This window comes from Vanellus vanellus (genome assembly GCF_965231255.1).
Source record: "Vanellus vanellus genome assembly, contig: HAP1_SCAFFOLD_196, whole genome shotgun sequence".
Lineage (NCBI taxonomy): Eukaryota > Metazoa > Chordata > Aves > Charadriiformes > Charadriidae > Vanellus > Vanellus vanellus.
Window position 1 is genome coordinate 81,334 of NW_028127897.1, and position 21,331 is coordinate 102,664.

General features: G+C 49.8%; 1 protein-coding gene across 1 annotated transcript in view; it reads right to left on the reverse strand.

The window, feature by feature from the left end:
* Positions 1 to 17,300: 17,300 nt before the first annotated feature.
* Positions 17,301 to 21,331, reverse strand: part of LOC309684866 (E3 ubiquitin-protein ligase TRIM36-like) — a gene marked incomplete at both ends in the record, with an annotated part of 33,635 nt that continues 29,604 nt past the window's right edge. Inside the window, 6 exon segments of the mRNA XM_082500711.1 lie at positions 17,301 to 17,598; positions 17,870 to 18,163; positions 18,705 to 18,829; positions 19,481 to 19,602; positions 19,606 to 19,734; positions 20,667 to 20,762. Of these exon segments, the coding sequence (XP_082356837.1) occupies positions 17,301 to 17,598; positions 17,870 to 18,163; positions 18,705 to 18,829; positions 19,481 to 19,602; positions 19,606 to 19,734; positions 20,667 to 20,762 (1,064 nt within the window).

Sequence of the window (21,331 nt, forward strand, 5' to 3'; positions counted from 1 at the left end):
TGTGACTGGTGCACTCTTCTAAGGTATTAATATCTAGCGCCCTTGTGGTTTGTGTTGCTGCTTGTCGGGGGCATTTGTAGCTCGCAATAGTGGATCCCGCTAATTTCTTTTAAATTGCAATAGTGTAATCGCCATCGCACACACAGAACTTGCAATAGTGACGTATTGGACCCGTGAGCGAAGTCCAAAGAAATTGTTAATTTGAACCTCTCAGTGAAGCCCTTTTTCCCGTTTCGTCACACTCCCCGAGCCACTGGGTAAAGCGACACCTGGCAAAAAAACCACCACCACCACCCCAAAAAAAACCCCACAGCACATCCCCCACTCCCCACCCACCCCTTCTCCCCCCATCACAGCCATGGGGCAAACTCCCACCACCACCCCCCCAATCTCAGCTCAGCCGTGACCCCCCCGAGACACTGGAACAAAAGCAGCGGAGAGCGAGCTCAGGCTCGTGTGAGCTGGAGAGATTTCTCTTTGTTTTTTGATGTTGTCGTTGGGTGGGTTTTGGTTGGTTTTTTTCACAGAACACTTTGCAGTGTGGTGTCGCAGCCCCCAGGGCCGGCGCTGGCACCGCCACCTCACCCCCTGGCTCTCGTCCCTCTTGCCCGATGGCTTTCACCACTTTCCTTGCTTGGTTTAGTTGTTTTTTTTTTCCTTTTTACCTTTCTTTTTTTATATTTGGGGTTTTTGTTTCCTTTTCCTTTTTTTTTTCTCTTCCCTCCCCTTTTTTCATTTTCCCTTTTTTTTTTCCCCCTTTTTTCTTCCCCCCCTTTTATCTCCTTTTTCTCTTTGTTCTTCTTTCCCCTCTTTTTTTTTCTCCCCCCATTTTTTTCTTTTGTTTTTTTTTCTTTTTCTCTTTTCAAACATCTCTCAAGCTTTCTCCAAAGGAACAGCCCCTGGCTCTCAGCCAGCGGAAGGAGACTATGGAAGAGCTCTGGCACCCGTGGGATTGCTTTCCTTCTCCCGCCTCGCACTCAGTAAGAGTGTGTTTTCCAACTCATTTTTTTTTTTATTAAGAAAATAAACAAAAATAATGCTCCAGCTATCAGTTTTACAAGGCATACAAAATCTCTAAAAGGGAAACACAAGCGCAATGTGCTGAGGTATGAAAACCTGAGGTAGTTTTTGTGTATGGATGTGTGTGTGTCATTTGGGGTTGGGGGTTGTGTGTGTTTTATTTTTGAAATTAAAAAAAAAATAATAATTTTGCTAGTGTTTTGTTTTTTTTTTTCCCCCAGCCCTGGGCTGACAACCTCTTGGAAATCTGTTTTCCCCCCCTGCCCCTCTTTTCCCACCTTCTCTCCTTGCAACCGGGATCTTTCCCCAAAGCGTTTACGGCCGAGCACGGCCTTTCTTTAACCTCTAGAAAAGCCGGCTTGTGCTAAAAAACAAACATCCCCCTCCCGCCCCCACCCCCTCTGAAATGAAATAAATAAATAAATGAATAAAATCCTTACAAAACTTAAAAATCGCCGTTAGTGTTGTTATCGTTACATTAATTCTAAAAACTGATGAGCCGCTGCGCTGTGTGCCGCAGCCCAACCTCCCCCCCTCAACGCTGGGTGAGCTCCTCTGGCCATGCCTGGGATGAAAACCGGTGGCTTTTAGGAAATAAAAAATAAAAAATTAAAAAAAAAAAGAATAATAAAACCTCTCTTTCTCTCTCTCTCTGCCTGTGTTAGGCCAACTAAAGGGAGAGTGTCGGGAGGCGAGGGAGGAGGAAGGGGGAGGCTGTGGGATGGAGACAGCCCTCCCCGTACCCCTCGGCTGTGCATCCTCGCAGCGCTGCGGGGAATGGGGGGGGGGGGGGTGTTTGGGGGGGTCTTTGGTTTGCACAGGGTGGCCGTGGTGGGGGCTCAGCCCCATCCTTACAGTGCTGGGGAGCACGGGGCTACCAAGCGCAGAGTCCTTCCCCCAGTGCGGTGCTTTGGTGCGTTGAGGTGTTAGATGGGGTGGCACAGCCCCTGCCCGCCCCAGGAGGGGGGACACCACCCCTCCGGTGGCACTGGATGGGTGGGAGGGAGGGAGGGAGCAGAGCTCTGGGAGCCATGGAGAAAGGTGTGGGGGTGTCCCTCATCGTGGCAGCCCCCAGCAGCCCTACCCCGCCACCCGGCCACCCCAAGGGACACCCAGGCCCCATCTTGGTCCTCTCCCCGTTGGGTGATGCCCTTCCACCCACCCCAGAGGTGCTCTCCTCTCCTGTGGGGGGACGCCCAGCGCTCGCCTGGCTAGAGAAGCACCGGGGGGGTGCTTAGGGGGCATCTGAGCTTCCCCGTTACAAGGGCGTAATTAGTGCACCATTAATAACCATTAATAACGACTTTGGCTTTGCTAACCAACTGCGGCGAGGCCCCCACCCCGCTTTAGCACAGGCTTCCTGATGCCAACGCCTCCCCGAGCCACTGGGTAAAGCGACACCTGGCAAAAAAACACCACCACCCCAAAAAAAAACCCCACACCACATCCTCCACTCCTCACCCACCCCTTCTCCCCCCATCACAGCCATGGGGCAAACTCCCACCACCACCCCCCCCAATCTCAGCTCGGCCGTGACCCCCCCGAGACACTGGAAAGAGAGCAGCGGAGAGCAGCTCAGACTCGTGTGAGCTGGAGAGATTTCTCTTTGTTTTTTGATGTTGTCGGTGGGTGGGATTTGGTTGGTTGTTTTTCACAGAACACTTTGCAGTAGAGGACAAAAACGTGGTGTCGCAGCCCCCGGGGCCGGCGCTGGCACCGCCACCTCCCCCCACCTCCCCCCACCTCCCCCCTCCCCCGGCTCCTGTCCCTCCTCCTGCCCGGGGGATGTTCCCACTTTCCTTCCTTGGTTTGTTTGTTTGTTTTTTTCCTTTCTACCTTTCTTTTTTAATATGTGTTTTTTTTTTTCTTTTGCCCTTTTTCTTCTTTCTCCCTTTTGTTTTTCGCTTCCCCCTCCTTTTTTCTCTTTTTCCCCTTTTTTTTCCGATTTTTTTTGCCTTTTCCCCCATTTTTCTCTGTTTCCCCTTCCCCCCCCATTTTTATTTTTCTCTTTTTTCACTTCTTCCCCCTTTTTTCTCTTTTTCCCCTTTGTTCTTTTTCCCTTTTTTTCTTTTTCCCCCTTTTTTCTCTGTTTCTCCCTTTTCCCCCGTTTTAATTTTTCTCTTTTTTTACTTTTTTCCCCTTTTTTTATCTTTTTCCTCTTTTTTCTTTTCCCACTTCCCCCCCCCCCCCCCCCCCTTTTTTTTTTTTCCTCTTTTTAAACAAGCTCTCTCCCGAAGGAGCGGCCCCCGGCTCTCCGCTGGCAGAAGAGCCTACGGAAGAGCTCTGGCACTGACACGGGCGGGAACACCCACTCACACATCGCAGCACAGCAGTTAGTTTGGCAACACCCCCACCCCCTGTCACAAGTGAGACCCGCACAGACAAAAGGCTCCTGAGTGAGGGCACTGGGGCAGCCCCACCTCAGAAGCAGCAGAGGAGCAGAGCCGTCCGGAGCCATCAAGAGCACAGGAAGGGCTATTCAGGGCCTCATTGTCTGCGCCGAGTGACCGTCTGCTGAGAACCGCTCTGGCGGCTCAGAGCTCAGCCCCAGCAGCAGTCTGGAGCCAACGGGGAAAAGTACACTGGGAGGAAGACTGGCAGCCTTCCTCCACAACGCCCCGGACAGAATGACCAGAGTGCTGCCTATCCCCATCGCTTTTCCAACTCGGTTCTTTTTTTATTAGAAAATTAATTAAAAAAAGATCTCCAACTCTCAGGTTTCCAAGGCATACAGAATCTCTAAAAGGGAGACACAAGCGTGAGGTGCTGAGGTACCCAAACCTGCCCACGTTAGTCCAACTAAAGGGAGAGCGTCGGGAGGCGAGGGAGGAGGAAGGGGGAGGCTGTGGGATGGAGAGAGCCCTCCCCGTACCCCTCGGCTGTGCATCCTCGCAGCGCCGCGGGGAATGGGGGGCTGTGTGTTTGGGGGGGTCTTTGGTTTGCTCCCCTGACCTGCTGGGGGTGGGGGAGGAGGATTTGGGAGGGGGGGATGTCCGGCGGCGGGGTTACATTCATCGGGCGGTGCTGGGCGGCACGGCGGGAGCCTCCCTTGCTGTGCTGCGAGGCCGGGGCTCCCGGAGCGTGTTTCTGCTCCTGCTGCTTCACCTGCTGGAGCATTTCCCTCATCTTGCGCTGTGCAGTCTTGGGGAGGAGAAGGGAAAAGCAAGAGGTGGGGGTCAGGGCACCGCTTCTCCCCCCACCACCCACCCCCGAGCCCCCACCGAGCATCTCGACACTCCCAACAAGCTGTAATTAATTTCAGGTTTGTTATGGGTTAGTCCCACACATTGATGCAAGGAGACGGAGCCAATTAAGACTGAAGTATTTATTAGCAAGCGGCAGCAAGCAAAACAGCACTGGGCGGCCCGGGAGTCTCACTCCGCCGACGGCTCGCACCCGTTTCCCGAAAGTCCCTGGTTTTATACTCTTCTTTTTCCGGTAGAGGGGTACTCTGCATCTGCACGACACAACTTGTTGCTAGGGGGTCGTTTTCTGCTTTCCTTTTCCTCCTGGTTGTCGCAGGGATGAAAGATTCATGTCTTCCTCACATCATGTACTCTTCGTCTTCATGAGCCCCCCTCCCCTCCTCCAAGTCTTTTTCACATCCTACTTTGTTTGCATAACCTGACCTTTGCAGTTTTAGCCTTGCCCGCTCACAGGATGCGGGCTATCTTGCAACAGCAGGTTCAGCAATTGCCTTTTTGTAAAACAATGTGACAATGCGAGTTTCTAGGTTTGGTGAACAAACAGCGCTGAGCTTATCACAATTCCCCCCTTTTACTTTTCACTATTTTGTTCATCAAACCGCTTAAGCGCTTGTGCTTGAGCTTTTATTGTGCTTGAGATAACCTCCTGTCCAGACGGTCCTTGAGCGACTGGTTGGATCAGCAAATGATCTTCTGTTACTTATTACAATCCTTCCCCTCTTTTTCTTTTATTTACAAGAAATTTGCTGATCAAACCTGGACAGTACTTCACAAGCTGCATTTAACAGAGTTTTCATCTGGTATAATCTTCATTTCTAGTTTTGATTGCTTTATTACCATTAGTTGCACTGTTTTTAACCTGTTCTTAACAAAAGCTACAAATCTGTTAACAATAACAAGGCCCGAAGGTTAGAATTAACCACAGTATTATGAGGGGCCCCGCCAGGGTGGAAATTAAGGTAGTTAACTATGGTGCCAGTTGAAGGGTTGGTGCTCATTTCTTGAGGCCGTGGTAGTGAAAGGATACCAGCTTTCATTGCCCCACTGTTTAATACCTCTCTGCCTGTCCTCGTCCACTCTCGTGCAGAGAGCAACGGGATATCAACATCTGCTCGGCAGCAGCAGGTAGTCTTCAGGGGAATTTTCTGGCTTTCCTTTTACCACGCCTTTCTCACTTTAGTAACTCTGCTGTTAATTTATCAATAATTCTTAAATATATTTCCACCTGTTTTGTTGCTGGGCCTGTTTCCAGAGGAATCTTACAGCGCACTGTCTTAAGGCTCAATACCAGTTCATTTCTTATACCTCCCAGGGTTCAGATATTGATAGTTCTCATCCCCAAAATAATTTACAGATTTTTGCTTGACTTTCTGATTCCTGATATGTCAGATTTTTGCCACAATTCATACAGCAAGATTGCATGTTAAACGAGACACATGACCACTTCCTACCAAACTTTGCACACTTGCAAACAACCCAACATAGGTATCCAGAAGTATGGTGCTTTATACATGGTTAAACTATCCGTTACTTCTCTTCTGGAAAAGTGCATTTACCAGTCTTGTTCCTTAATCTTACTCAAAGGTCTCTCGGTTCCGACGTCATAGTCCACCTTTCTGGGAAGATAGGTCTTTTTATTCTGCTACTGTGGGTCTATCCTTTCTCCGCTGTCCGTACTGCTGTATCTGTGTTAAGTAAAACAACAAAAAGGTCCCTCCCAGCGGGGCGTTAAAGATGTTTCTTTTCTGGTTTTGGTCAACACCTGATCTCCAGGTTGGATTCGGTGTATGGAAATGTTCAAGGGAGGTCTCTTCTTTTAGTGAGTTCTAAAATATACTCCGTTAAGATTTCATCTTCGACTTTCAGGTGTTTTACTAATATTCTGAAATCGTAAGGCATCCCATACAACAATTTAAAGGGGGATATACCAGTATCTGTTCTTGGCTGAGTTCTAATATGTAGTAAGGCTAATGGCAAACATATAACCCAATTCATTCTCGTCTCTACCTTCAGCTTGGTTAGATGTTTCTTTATCTCCTCATTCATTCTTTCTACTTTCCCAGAACTTTGAGGATACCAGGGAGTGTGGTATTCCCATTTTGTTCCAAATAATTTAGTTGCTTCTTGATTATTTTGGAGGTAAAATGTGGGCCTCTCTTCCAAGAGGACTTTAATAACTGTTTTCGCCGTAGTTCTTACCACCGAGAAGGCTTCTACAAAGATCATCAACCAAGACTAATAGATACTGATATCTCTCAACCTTCGGTAATTCAGTAAAATCTACTTGGTTTTTTTCTGGGTTTTTTTTTTTTTTTTTCAAATGGTCTTTTAGCCAATTCACGCCCTTCTTGTACTTTTTCTCTAAGTTGTCTCTTATTCACTTTGTGACAGGTTAAACATCCTTCTAAGATCCTTTTTGCTAAACCGTATATCTCGACACAGGCATAGTTGTCTCGACACATCCCATAGTAATAGGGATATATATATTACTATGGGATGTGTCTCGACACATCCCATAGTAATAGGGATATATTTAGCTGAGTATTACAAGATTCCGTACCGTCTCAAACACCAATCAACAAAAACTGTGTCTTCACCTCAGCAAAATGAGCTATTACCCTTGGAAGCGACCGGGCGAGACTTGCAGAAAGGCAAGTACTTTCCATCTTCTCAGACAATGTTTACCAGTTTTTAAATTACTGTTAGAGGAAGAAACTATGACATCATTTGCCCATCCTCCCCGCTTTTTGAACTTAGTGATGATGAAAGATAGCATATTACAAAGAGGATAGAAATACTTTTAATTTTCCCCCATATATATAGGGGATCAGGCCTAGTACCAGGGGATCAGGCCTAGTTACCAGGGGGTGAGGCCTAGTCAGCATGGGTTTATGGAAGGCAGGTCCTGCCAGACGAAACTCATCTCCTTCTATGACAAGATAACCAGAATCTTGGACGAGGGAAAGGCTGTTGATATTGTATACCTGGACTTTCGAAAAGCATTCGATACTGTCCCCCATACAATTCTCGTGGAAAAACTGGCTTCGCAGGGCCTGGATGAGTATACGATCCGCTGGATCAAGCACTGGCTGACTGGAAGGTCCCAAAGAGTGGTGCTCAATGGATTTAAATCCAGCTGGCGGCCGGTCACAAGTGGTGTGCCTCAGGGCTCAGTGTTGGGACCATTTCTGTTTAACGTCTTTATTGATGATCTCAATAAGGACATAGGGTGTATCATCAGCAAGTTTGCAGATGACACCACGTTAAGCAGGAGTGTTGATTCCCAGGAGGATAGGGAAGCTCTACAGAGAGACTTAGATAGATTGGATCATTGGGCCAACATCAATGGTATGAGTTTCAACAAGGGCAAGTGTCAGGTCCTGCACTTGGGCCACAATAACCCCGTGCAGCGCTACAGGCTTGGGGAGGTGTGGCTGGAAAGCTGCCGGGCAGAAAGAGACCTGGGGGTTCTAATTGACAAGGGGCTGAATATGAGCCGGCAGTGTGCCCAGGTGGCCAAGAAAGCCACCGGCATCCTGGCTGGTCTTAGAAATAGCGTGGCCAGCAGAAGTAGGGAGGTGATTGTGCCCCTGTACTCAGCACTGGTGAGGCCACACCTCGAGTATTGTGTCCAGTTTTGGGCACCTCAATACAAGAGAGATATCGAGGTGCTGGAGGGAGTGCAGAGGAGGGCAACGAAGCTGGTGAAGGGCCTAGCAAACAAATCATACGAAGAGCGGTTGAAGAAGCTGGGACTGTTTAGTTGGAGGAGGAGGAGGCTGAGGGGAGACCTCATCACTCTCTACAACTATTTGAAAGGGCACTGTAGAGAGGTTGGTGCTGGTCTCTTCTCACAGGTAATTAATGACAGAACAAGAGGGAATGGCTTCAAGCTCCAACAGGGTAGAGTTAGACTGAACATTAGGAAAGAATTTTTCACAGAGAGAGTGGTGGGGCATTGGAATAGACTGCCCAGGGAGGCAGTTGAGTCACTATCCCTGGATGTGTTTAAGAGACGTTTAGATGTGGTGTTGGGGGATATGGTGTAGGGGAGAACTTTGTAGAGTAGGGTAGATGGTTGGACTCGATGATCCCAAGGGTTTCTTCCAACCTAGACAATTCTATGATTCTATGATTCAATGATTCTACATATATTGTCACACACGTGGTGACTCCCTGTAACAACTGAGTGTAGATAGAAAAGGTGGAAATGGGCTGTTAACCCTTCGTGTACTTTCCTGAGATATACAACATACGTCTTTCATAGAGCTTTTCTTCATGATCAAGATTTGTGTGGTCTAAGTTTAGCCACCCTAAGGTTAGGAATGTAGTTTAAATTTCTCATGTAGGCTCTCTGTTGGAAATGGAGAGATATAGGCACTCTTTTGGGGCTATTTATTGAATCATAAGACAGTGCCAAAGACAGGTGAGAGGACTCACTTTCCCAGAGGTGCTCCGTGCTCTCTGCTGGCTGTCTTGAGTGTCTACAGGATTAGATGCAGTGATACACCAAACTTTTATATTACTAAATGTAGATTAAATAAATACCCCCTTGAAGTGTCTTGTAAAAGGTAGTAACAAGAGAGTTCCGTTTTGTTTTGAATGTTGGGCTTTATCCAACATAATTAAGGTCAGAGGAAGACAAGCTAATAAATATTTACCTCCCTTAATATGTTTCTCCTTATTCTTGGCCAAGTGGCATGACTGAAGAAAATATAATTAGTTTATTCAATGAATCAGTAACAATATAATTCCACTATAGGAGGGAGAGTTATGTTCTCAACATGACAAGACACCAGAGTAATCAGTAGATTAGGCATGAAGAATTGCCACTGACCTGCCACGTGTAATAAAAAAGAATATTATTGTTTGTTTTGTGTAAATGTGCGGGATAAAATCTTGATAATACTGAGTCGTTGTTGGGACGGACACAACACTGGACATCAAGTTGCAGCAATCCAATTTCTTTACTTAACAAGCAGTGCTTTTTTATATTCTTTTACCCAGGTGCTTATCTATGCATATATTCAGCATTCTACTTTTGCCCGATACGCTCTCACATCACACACTGTTCATGCTCTGGTCAAAGCCAGGATGTTTGCCAACCTTTATCTTTTTACTTAGCTCTTCTCAGGACTCCCCAGTCTCTTCAAGGGTACACGGATATCTGCTCAAGGTCAACGTTAAACTCGCATTCTGATCCCTCGGACCAGCCAAGGTTTCCCACAGGATAGAATACCCTGTTGGTCAGTTTTGGGTCACCTGTCCTGTCCGCTCCTCCCTCCAGGTGGGACCCCACTATGCTTTTCCGCTTCTGACCCTCCGACGGGGCAAATAACAAAGTTGGTTGGCCTTGTCTGTTATGGCAATAAGTATAAGCAGGAGCCTCTCTGCATCCCATGCCTGGGCATCAGCTATAAACAATTGGTCTGATCTCTCTGAGAGAGTGAACACTGTCTGCACAATATGCAGTTATTTTAGTAGTTAGAAGAGGCCCCGCTAAGAAGCGAAGTTACTGAACGAAATTGGTTCTGTTTTATCTCAAACCAGGACAGTCTCCATCCACAACCTTGGGGGATTCCTCATATACAGGGGTGAAGAGGTGGAGGGTCAGATGTACACATGCGGCACGGGCTGCGTTAACCCCCGTGCCTCCCACTGCAGGAATGACCGCAGGCAGATGCACTGTGAACCAAACATCAAACCTTTAATGAATTAAGAAAGAGAGAGAGATGTGGGAGAGTGGGGCTGGGGCTGGAGTGGGTGGGTGCGGGTCGCATGCGGTGGGGATGCGTGCTCCACGCCTTCTCTATCAGCCCATGAAGAGAGGCTGGGGGAGCGTGGGGCACTTTGCCCCCCAGCATCCACCAGGTTTCTGCGTCGCTTGGTGGCCATGGTGTTGCCATCAGATGCCCTCCGCTTGTTGCTGCCCATGTGCTGCCTGCTGCTGCCCACTGCGGCACCGTCCCGCTCCGGCGTTCCCTCCCACAGGGGTTTGGAGTGTTTTTCCACCTAGCACACCACCATCTTCCTCTTCTTGGGTGGGATGTTGGCCCACGGGGAGGTCTCTTGCGTCCTGGGGGTGCCGTGTGGCGCGGGGCGCTTGGCCTGCTTGCCACCCGCCTCTCCCGATCTAGGCACAGCCTGGCAGGAGACAACGGCTGGTGGCAGCAGCGAGCGGGTCAAAACCTCCTGGGACTGCCTCCTCAGCAGCTCCTCCAACAGTTGGGCCATGCGGGGTGGCCGATGCTGGGGGACAGCCGGGGGTCTGGCCAGGGTTCTTGGCAGCGGGTGACAGAGGGTTCTCAGCAGGGAACTCTCTGGAGGACTCTTCAGGGGATCCTTCCAGGGACTCTTCACAGGACTGTCCTTTAAAGTCTTCTCTGAACTCTCCATGGAGGGACAGCTTTGCTGGTTTTGCTGCCTCGGCTCGGTGGTGGCCGTTGGAGGGCCCCGTAGGCAGGCTCCTTGAGCAGGCTGACCTCAGAACTCGTTGCCGATAATACGGCTATTACAGACGTTATGAAGGCCGAGGCTTCGCGGGGATGGGAGGACTCGGCCTTCACCGCCTTCAGCACTGTGCGTTCGGTGAGGATTTTCTCCCCTATTCCTTCTCCTTCTCTTCCTCCTCCTCCTTCTCTTCCTCCTTCTCTTCCTCTTTCTCCTCCTTCTTTTCCTCCCTCTCTTCCTCCTTCTCCTCCTCTTCCTCCTCTATCGGACTGAGGGTTGGCTGCCATCTCTTGGCTCTGCGTCCATGTTGTCTTTTGGGCATTGCTTTGCCCTTGGGTTGGCTGGTCATGGGTTGGTTTGTGTCGGAGGAGACCCTTGGGACCACCAACCGCCGCCTGGAAGGACACAAAGGGAGAGGTCTACCTGAGGACACAATGGGTTTGGGGCTGCTTTCTGCCCCTCCCCATGAGCCACGTGCCTCCTCATGTAGCCAGCAGCAGGTTGGCTGAGGAAACCCCCTGTGCCGGGACCCTCATCTGACACACAGCTGTCCCATTGTCCCTAGACCACGCTGGGGCTCTCCTGAAGAGCTGGAGAAGATCCAGCCCTGTGAAATGGGGGTGTTCCCGGCAGCCACATCCCACCCCTCCAGGTGCTGCCTTCACCACTCTTGGGTGGTGATGACCAAGGAGCGTTCAGGGCTGGGGAACGGGCTCTTGCTGGGTCAGAAAATCATGGAATGGTTTGGGTTGGAAGGGACATTTAGAGGTTCATCTAGTCCAACGCCCCCCGCTGTCATCGGCAGGGCCACCTTCCAGTAGACCAGGTTGGTTCCAGCCCCATCCAACCTGACCTTGAACACCTCCAGTCAGGCTGACGGAATGGTTTGGGTGGGAAGGGACCTTTGAAGGTCCATCTAGTCCAACACCCCTGCCATGAGCAGGGAGGTCTTCAACCAGATCAGGTTGCTCAAAGCCCCATCCAACCTGGCCTGGAATGTCTCCAGGGATGGAGCGTCTCCCACCTCTCCGGGTAAAATGGCCCCGTGCGGCCGCCCACCCTGAGCCTTCAGCCTCACCTGGCCAGAGACCTTGTCCTCTTCTTCTGCAGCTCCAAGATTTCCCCGAACTGTGGTGTTTTGCTTTGAGTCGGGCTCGGAGCAGCAGGAAAGGGAAAACCGGGAAACCCCACTGGAACCAGAAAGAAGACACCTCCTCAGAAGAGCGTCGCTGTGACGCTGCCAGACCACCCAGGGACACGCAGGGGGTGCTCAGGCCCCTTCCCAAAATGTCTGAGGGTTGGACATTCTGCTCCTCTAGCAGCCCCATCGTGTCCTCCCCAACACCAGCACCATTTCCAATGTGGTTTTCCGACTTCATCATCATCATGATGGTGAGGAAGGAGGAGCCGGGTGGTGCCGGGGAGGGGACAGGTGTCATTTCTGAGGGGAAGAGGGGGAGGAGAAGGCCTTGGCCCACCATCCTCCCACTGTACCCTTGGGCACATCCCACCCCGGGGCTCTCTTTTGGTGACACCAACAAATCGTTAGGACAAAAGGCCCTCAGGAGTTGGCCTGAAGCTTTGGGACAAGTCGGAGCCTTTTGGCGCTCAGCGTCGGCCATTTCCCCACAACATGGCAGAAGTTGGCTGCCCGTCCCATGGAGAAGAGCTGGGAGCTGCTTTACCTTTCCCACCTTGCTGGAGAGGTGGCAAACTGTCTTTTCTCGTCTGCACATCCTCACCAGGGACTTGTCTCGAGGTCTTGAGGAGAGCCCTGGGTGGGTGTTTGGGCACACACTCCATCACAAACCTGGAAAGAAGGAGAAGACACCCATATGACCCATGGCACCACCAGCACTTGCCACTTGCTGCGGCCACTTGCCCGCAGGCAGAGTTTGGCATTGCCATGAAGGCCATTGACTTCCCAAGTCTACCACATCCCATCCCCAAGGACGGGCCTGGGAAATGGAGTCGCCCAGCAAAGAAGTCCAGGCCACCACGGGAAGAAATGTCATCCAAATTCCTCTGTCTTTCCCCTCAGAGCTGCCTTATGGGAGTGACTGCGGCCTGGAGACATCATCAAGAGTCGCCGCCTGGTGTCCCCAGGACACCCGCAGCGGCACAAGGAAGAGATGCTACCTTGGGCGTTGGCATCAAAGAGCGGCTACAGCCGCCAACGTACTCACTTGGGAAAGAGGATGACACGGCCGGAGAAGCTCAGTGAGGCCACGGGTACCACTGGGGACACAATCATGTCCTGCAATGGAGGAACACAAAGATTCAGGACATCCTCAACGTGGTTGAAGCACTGCACACTGGAGGATGCCAAAGACAGCAGGACATCCTCAATGTGGTTGAGGGTCTCAGTGTTAGAGGAGGCCAAAGATGGCAGGACATCCCTCAACGTGGTTAAAGCACCCCACATTGGAAGAGGCCAAAAATGGTGGGACATCCCCCACATGGCTGAGGCACTCAAGTGTCGGAGGAGCTTGAGGCAGCAAGTGTTGGCAGGACCGTAACTCTCACCTGGACCGAGTGGCTGAACGTGTCCTGAGGGACCCCACACAAGCAGTGCCAGAACACTGCCGTGGGACCGCACGCACCACAGAGAAACCAAAATGCTTACCTTGAAGACAACCTTCTCCAAGTTCTCCTTCCCAGACAGCCTCTCCAGGAAGCTGCGGTAGAATTTCACGCGCACTTTCGTGCCTTCGATGAGGAGCACCCCCACCTCCCTCAGGATGAGGGCCACATTCTCCCCCTTCCCCAGGCAGTGCGAGAGGAGGGTCGTGGTGCCTTGGATGCAGTCCACCACTTTCTGCCGGGACACGGCGGCTGCCACGGCCACCTTGGAGTACTTGAGGGGCTCCAGCTCCTTGTTGCCTGGAAGAACCACAGGAGAAGGATGGAGACGCTCACCCGGTGGCCCGTGTCCTACAGCTTGTGTGTCACAATCATTGCATTGCCCCAAAAAAACTCAAAACCACTCAATTATTGGACTTTGGAGTTGCTTCAGAGAAGATGACCATGCAGTCAGCCATCTTACCGGGCAGGTAGTCCTTGTTGTCCATCAGGTTGTGGACAACAGCAAGGTTCCTGGCCAGGTGGAACACCGGCTTCTGGATAGTCAGGGTTTCATCTCCGACCTGGACGCGTTCGAGGACAGTACCGAAGGAGCCAAGGGTGGGAATTCGGACGCCCTGCAAGTGGACGAGAAGGGTGGGAGGGTGAGGACTGGCTAGAGGGAAGATCTGGAGGTGACCTCCCCCATCCAGGGATGGTGCTTGAGGCTGGATCCTGCCCTCTCCCACCGTTTGGAGGCACGAGCTGGGCGGTGGGGAGAACTTTGGGGAGGAGATGTTGAGTCCTTCCCCTCCTCAGGAGAAAAAAACAGCACTGGAGTTTGGGCAGAACCAGGATGAGGCCATCCCGGGGGGGTCTCCAGCGACCTGGATCAGCCCTACCAGAAGTGACACCAACATTGCACAGGCCCCGTTTGGCCGTCAGTGGGGACTTTTGGGGTGAGATTCCTGTTTTCTGAGGAGTTGAAGGGTGAGAGCAGGCCACGCCCCAGGGGGATCCCACCACCCCTCATGGTGCATGAGGAGGACGCGGGTGTTGCACCACCTTGTGGAGCAGGAGTTGGTCTTGAATGTAGCCAGCCACTGCATCCCAGACGGCCGTTCGTTCTGAAAAAACAAAGAAGAACCAGGTCAGGCCCCATCTCCACCAGCTCTCAGGTCCACCCCAAACATCTCCCCCTTGAGCCGCGACGCGGTGGCAGACGCCAAGTGTCATGGCTGGCTCCGAAATGGTGACAAGCCCTTGAGTCTTGGCTGCCGGAGAGGTGGCTGCGGTTGGCCGTACCTTCAGCGGTGACGCTGGACATAGCGAAGGTGTGCTCCATCCCATCCCAGAAGTCCATCTTGGTCCGCCTCACGCTGGTGGGTCGGTTCTTGGTGGCGACAGCCATGTTAGAGGTCATCTTATGGACGTTCCTCCAAAGTGTGGGACCCACCACCCGGTGGGCCCTTTTATACCCCCTGAGTGGGTGTGCCACGCACCTCTTGTGACATCAGGGTGACATGTTCATCGCTGATTGACTGACCGTGGTGGCACGGCAACCGCCAACCTCTGGTGGGGTGGCCATTAGCAGGGAGAGCTTCAAGCAGCTCAGGATGCTCCAAGCCCCGTCCAACCTGACCTCGGACCTTCCAGTCATGGACACACAGATTGGTTTGGCTTGGAGGAGACATTTGAAGGTCCATCTCGTCCAACCTCCCCTGTCTTCGGCAGGGGCATATTCCAGTAGAGCAGGTTACTCAACGCCCCATCCAACCGGACCTTGGATACATCCACTCAGACCCACAGAATGGTTTGCATTGGTTGAGTTGGATTTTTGGGTGGTTTGGGTTCCAACAGACCAGGTTGGTCCCAGCCCTGTCCAATCTGACCTTGAACCCCTCCAATCAGACTCATAGAAGGTTTGGGTTGGTTGAGTTGGATTTTTGGGCTGGAAGGTTTGGGAACCAGTAGAGAAGGTTGGTCCCAGTCTCATCCAGCCTTACGTTGGACACTTCCAGTCATAGACCCACAGAACGGTTTGTGTTGGAGGGGACCTTTGAAGGTCCATCCAGTCCAACCTCCCCATCATCGGCTGGGACACCTTCCAGTAGACCAGGTTGGTCCCAGCCCCATCCAACCTGACCTTGAACACCTCCAACCGGACCCAAAGAACAGTTTGGATTGGATTTCTGGGTGGTTTGGGATCCAGTAGACGGGGTTGGTTGCAGCCCCATCCAACCTGACCTCAGACACTTCCAGTCATGGACCCAAAGACTGGTTTGGGTGGGAGGGGACCTTGGAAGGTCCATCCTGTCAAACCCCCCAATCACTGCAGTGGCCGAGAATAAAAGTAGTGCCACGAGTGGGGCGGGTGCTGCTGCGTTATTGTATCTCATCCTATTGTATTATTTTATCTCTTTCGTTTATTTTGTTTTTTCCTCTTGAGCTGTTGAGCAGAGATGGTTCTCGTGCTCTCTTCCCATCTCGGGGGGGTCGTTGGGCTGCGGCGTGGGGCTGCAGAGCCCGGGAGGAGAGGACAACCCCGAAGAAAAGGTCCCCTTGCCGCCCTCCACCAGCAGCGGTGGGATGGGTGCAGGGACCCTCCTGCCATCGGCTTATCCCGTCCCCTGCGGGAGCCTTTTTCTGCAGCAAACCGACCCAAACCGACAACGGCACGTTGGTGCTTCTTGCTAAATGGGGACGGGGGAGAAAACCAAATCTATCAGTTTGTTCTGTAAGGATGGAAGCATCGCATCCCCAAACAGGGCCAAAATCAGGCGGCTTTTACAGGATGGGGTTTTGCAAAGCTGCTGGTGCCAGTGCCCCATGGTGACGGTCAGAGGGGGAAGAAACTGGTTGAGCCCTTAAAAAGAGGAAAAGAAAAAGGCTCGGAGGAAGGGAAAGGTGCAGTGCCGGGGTTTCCTTGCTGCTGTTCCTCCGTGCGCGTGCGGATGCCCGTGCGCGTCCCCTCCACGCTGCCCTCCGGGCAGGACCGTGCTCACTGCTCCGGCTCTGCCTCCCTGGAGGGGAAAGGTCCCGGCGCAGGAGAGTCCCCATCTCTCCCCCCTTCCCAAAAGATACTTTTATTACCGGAGAGGTACATTATTACGCCGGTGACCCACAGTGGCTGTGGGGCTGGGGGGCTGTGGTACCAGCCCTATTGCTGCCCTACCCTTAAAATGGAATTATACACTTCTAATATAGGACAATTTGGTTTTCTTTTTTCCATTTTGTTTTCCTCCCTGTAAAAGGAGGGAGCGGGGCTGAGCTTCACTCCCTCCTGGCAGGGACCGGGAGAAATGAGAAAATCAGGATCTAATTTCTCATTTTTCAAAAAGTCTCCATCTGACTTTCAGAAGCTTGAGACACTGGCGTTTTTATAATTTCAGTATGTTATACAGCAGAAGGCCAACACTTTTGTTAGATTCATGAAAAAGTTAAGAGCCCCTGGGAGATAGCCTCCCAGCCTGCAGTTCCTAGACACATCCAGGCTTACTACAACTGTAATTGAGAGCTGGAAATCTTTTTGCTGGTTTATCCACTGCACTTTGGCTTGTGCTCAGTAGCACTCCAGTGTCATATGCAAATCTATAGCCTGGGATGAGCCAGTGACTTGGAATCCACCATGACGCAAGCTACAGCAAAGACACACAGATATGCACAGTGAACATTGTGCCTCTGAGTGGCTGCCAAACCTAGTATGCTAAGGGAATTAAGGCAGAATCTTACTATTGACAACTAAGCATTGCTTCAATCTTGCAAATGATGCTTTTTTTTCTCTTTTTTAACCTTCTTGCTTTAACTGACATATCTTGATATCTGTAGAAACCCGATTTCTTTCCCAGAAAGAAAGAAAATAGGACTCTGGACAATTAGAACATCTTCCTACTAATAGTAGAGGATGAACAGGACAACCTGCTTACACTATATCCTTCAAGCCACTTCCCACTGCTTAGGTTCATCTTGTATACTAATTGAGACCAGGCTCGCTCTTAATTTATTTTTTAAAAAGCCATCTCCTTATACAAAACATGTATTAAGCAAGAGTCTGCAATTTACCTTGGGCTGGTCACATCATGGGTATTATGGAACAACCTCTGTATCTTGTTGCTAGAAACAACTCCCACTTTCACCAGGTAGGAATAGGCTTCCACGTGAAAAGCCCAGAAGCGCTTCCCTTTGGCAATCCCAGTGTCGCCAATGATGTAATCCAGGGTTGTGTAGCATCCGGCCTGCATGCGCTCAGACCCCAGCAGTAGAGGAAATCCAGCCCTACTTTCCACAGAGGTTCTTCCTGGGTTCAGCAGGAGATGTTCACTGTTGTACCCGCATTTGTCATCAAAAAGAAAACTGAGAACTGAAAAACAGCATCCCAAAAAATTTTCTCTTAGTTAAGTATTTCTGTGCTTATAAACTATATTTACTAGAATTCCTCGCTTTTAAAGGCTACCAGGAACATTACGCAAGCTAACACAGTCTCAGTATGCTACCTACTTAACCTGTTTGTTAACAGTGCTTTTAAACATGTATACAACCGGTAACAGTGTAGTAGAAGTCTGGGAGCTACTGGAAACCACCTACAGCTCTTAACACCACCAGCAGCTCGTGGACATAAGAAAACCCAATACCTGGGGCTGGAGGCGTACGCAAGATAACTTCTCGGCTCCAAGGGCTAGAGATGGATCCTTTATATCCTCGAACTCTGAAGGCATAGCTGCTGTCGTCATCGAGATCAGATATTACTTTGCTCTTGCTGCAAACTTCGATCTCCTGCCACGTTGTACTCTCCTCTTCTCTATTAAGCTTATGATACTCAAGAACATAGATATCAGCTGAGTCTGTCTTCCCAGGGCATTCCCAACTGATCAGAGCTTTGTTGTACATTTTGCTCTGCTCTTCATTGATTTCTGGTATTTCTAGACCTGGAATGACAGAGATTCAGGAGAAAAAAACCTCAAATGTAGATACATGTTGTTTTAGAATTAAACACAGAAGCCCTTTGTTGAGTGGCTACAGCACTGGGGGGACAGTGCGGGGGGGAAATCTGACTCAGTCAAAGAGTGCAGATGAGGATGGGTCTGTTCATGCACTTAAATCCTTTCTGGTTTTACTTTGAAAGTTGTATTATTTATTTTTGCTGGCAACTAAAAAACCATATAAAAACCTATTCTTTTCTGTCATGCAATCACGACAAAAAGCTGCTAGGAAGACCTAGTATTACTTAACTACAATATTTTGGAAGCCAATGTAAACTGGTTCTGAATGCCATGGCATCTTAGCTTCTTTATCAAAGCTGAAGCTAGCATTGCTGCCAGGTAACGCCTTGTGAATCACAGAGGCAGAAGGGACAATGCAAGTCACAAGATTGAGTTCTGCAACTGCAGCCCTGCACAAGTTTTGCCTCTTTCCAGAGAAGCCCTTAAAGCTATAACTCAAGAAAGACGTGATGCTCTCATAATTTGCCATTGGAATGGAAGGACAAGTCACCAAGGATCTCTTCTTGCTTGGCTATGTCCATCACAAAGTCCTCGAAAGTAGTTTCAGCTGCTGGCTTGAAGCTCTTCAGAGATTCAGTAGCTTTTTGGATTCTGAAAGCACAGAAGCAGAGGGATGGCAGAAGAGGGAAAAAGGAATTCACATGGGTGCATTCCTTAGAGCAAAACCGCTAGGTTTTGCTTTAAAAAAAGTTCTCTTTTCAGGTACTTACTCATGTGTCCCAGAAACTTGTCTCTCTAGACAGAATTAAAATGCAAAATTTAAAGGCCTTTTGTACATCAGTGTAAAGATAACTAACAGGGAATCTTTTGGTTGGCAGAGCATTTTAACAATTTGGGGCATTACATTCAAAGAACAAAATAGGTGTGAAGCGCTAATGGAGCACAACTATTCAGATCAAAGAGTTTAAAGCCAGAAGAGACCTGTTAGATTAACTTGCAAATACCCGATGCAATCTCTGAGCAAAGGACTGTATCAGTGAGCTGAATGGGTTACCCTTCCACTGCAGTCCTACTGAAGAAGGCTAGGCGTTGGCGCAGGACAGAGCCCCTCCTCTAGGCTGTTTTTTAATGCACACTGTAATATAGGAATTTCTACTGAATGGTACCGGGACCGCCTCTGAGGCTCTGCAACACAAAGTACTTGCATTCAGTACTTTCCTAGCAGGTGTGCAAAGAATATGACTGACCAGACATCCCTGGAACAGTACCTGTACCTCAAACGGAAGATAATTAATAAGATACCTGACATGAAGTTGTTTTGCTGTTTGAACAAAACAAGATGGATCGGTTTCTTTAAGCAGTTCTTGAGCAAGTCCTACAAGGCCATTATTTTCCAGGAGCCCTTGAGATTCTTCTGCTTGTGTTTACAATTTTTCCAGCCTTAAATTCTTAGAAGCTTCAATTGCCCTAAGAGCTGCGGATTTCTTCTCTTCCAGGACATGAGATAATTTCTCAAAACTCTGAGATGCTTCTTCTTTAGCTCTTTCACTGTTGCACTAGGAGGGAACAAAAGACATTTTAGACGGATCCCACAGCACTGTGGCTGTGTACAGAAACGTACTTAGGGTTGTTCAAGAGATCAGAGCAAACTAGTCATCTGTTTGACTGCCAAGACTAACGAGCTTTGTTATGCTCTTCAACACTGAAAATGCAATCAGCACTGCACCCAAGCTAGTAAGCGTCTCCTATGTTAACACAGAGAGGAAAGAGCAGGAAATTATTCCTCCGATTATGTATTGAGTTATGCACAGCGTTTGTCTAAATAGTTCATGGAAAAGCACTGTAAAAGCAAGTCAGCGTCTGAAGTCTTCATGCCCAAGACCTAGGTGCTCTTCCACCTTCCCCAGTCACCCTGAACTGGGAGTCCAGCCCAGTTTCTCCCCTATGCCCTGTAGTGCCACCTCTGATGAGTGCCCTGGATAAAAGGAACTATGAAGCACAAAGGCCATCTGCAGCAAGATACAGGCAGGGCCAGGAGCTCCTGCCAATTTTTGCCATTGCGTTTTTCAGCTCGTATGTGAGCTCCCAGCTCTGACTCTTCTGCAGGGAGATTTTGCCCTTAATTCTGACTTCACTGCAACATCCTCAAGGTAAACAGACAGCATAAATTGTGCAGCACCACTCATATGCAAGAGCTGTAAGTCTAACCCACCTCTCTTTGGGTAAGGTATCAAATAAGCTTTATGTCAATTAAATTCACAGCAGCACCCAAAACTTAACTTCCCTCTGTAGGTTGCCCAAATTTCCCACACTGTCAGGATTAGGTCTTACCGTCTGTGACTCAGAACCAACACAAACTGTTCAGAAATGGTTTTGCTGGCTAACAAAAAAAAAACCCAAAGGATCTGGAACACTTCACTGTTCCATTTGGAGTCCCTGCTGTGTCCTTGCGAGGTCCATCCCCAGACAACCCACAAGCCACTCTCACCTCTGTTTCTTTCAGCAGCAGATCCAGCTGCGTGATGCGAGCTTTCACCTGGCTCTCCTTACTGATGAGGTACTCGATATCTTTTGAAAGCTTCTCCTGTTAAAATAAAACAGCAAACTGGCAGGCAGAACAAGGGCATCCCACCCAAACTGACAACAAGCACAGGTGGGCCACCCAGCCAGCACTCAGTTTCTGTAGTTACGAGGACAAGAGCCTGCCATCAGTTATGAGCAGCAACCCTGCGGAGAACTGCTCAGTGACCCGCCATGACTGGCCCGGGACATCAGGCCACTGCCATGTGCAGGACTGGTGGCACAGCCTCTGAGGAGAAGAGGTGACAGCCTCAGCTGGCTCATCCTTCCCCAGCCACAGCAGTCACCTTCTCTCTTAGGCTAGGAACACGAGTCTTCAAGACATTACCAGAACTAATAGAAAAGCCTCATAGGTTATTAACTCATCTGTAGTAAGGTTTGCTAGAAAAATGAGTGGTTGGAAACTTGAACTTAGGAGTGTCTCTGCACTTCCTTAGTTGCAAGAGTTAACAGCTGTACAGGAAAAGCCTTGCAAACAGGCGAGGAGGCCAAAGAGCAGAAGGCAGGCTGGGATGGGCTTTTTTTTTTTTTTTTCTCTCCTGTGAGCAAGAGAGGAAGCAAAGGAAGAAGAGG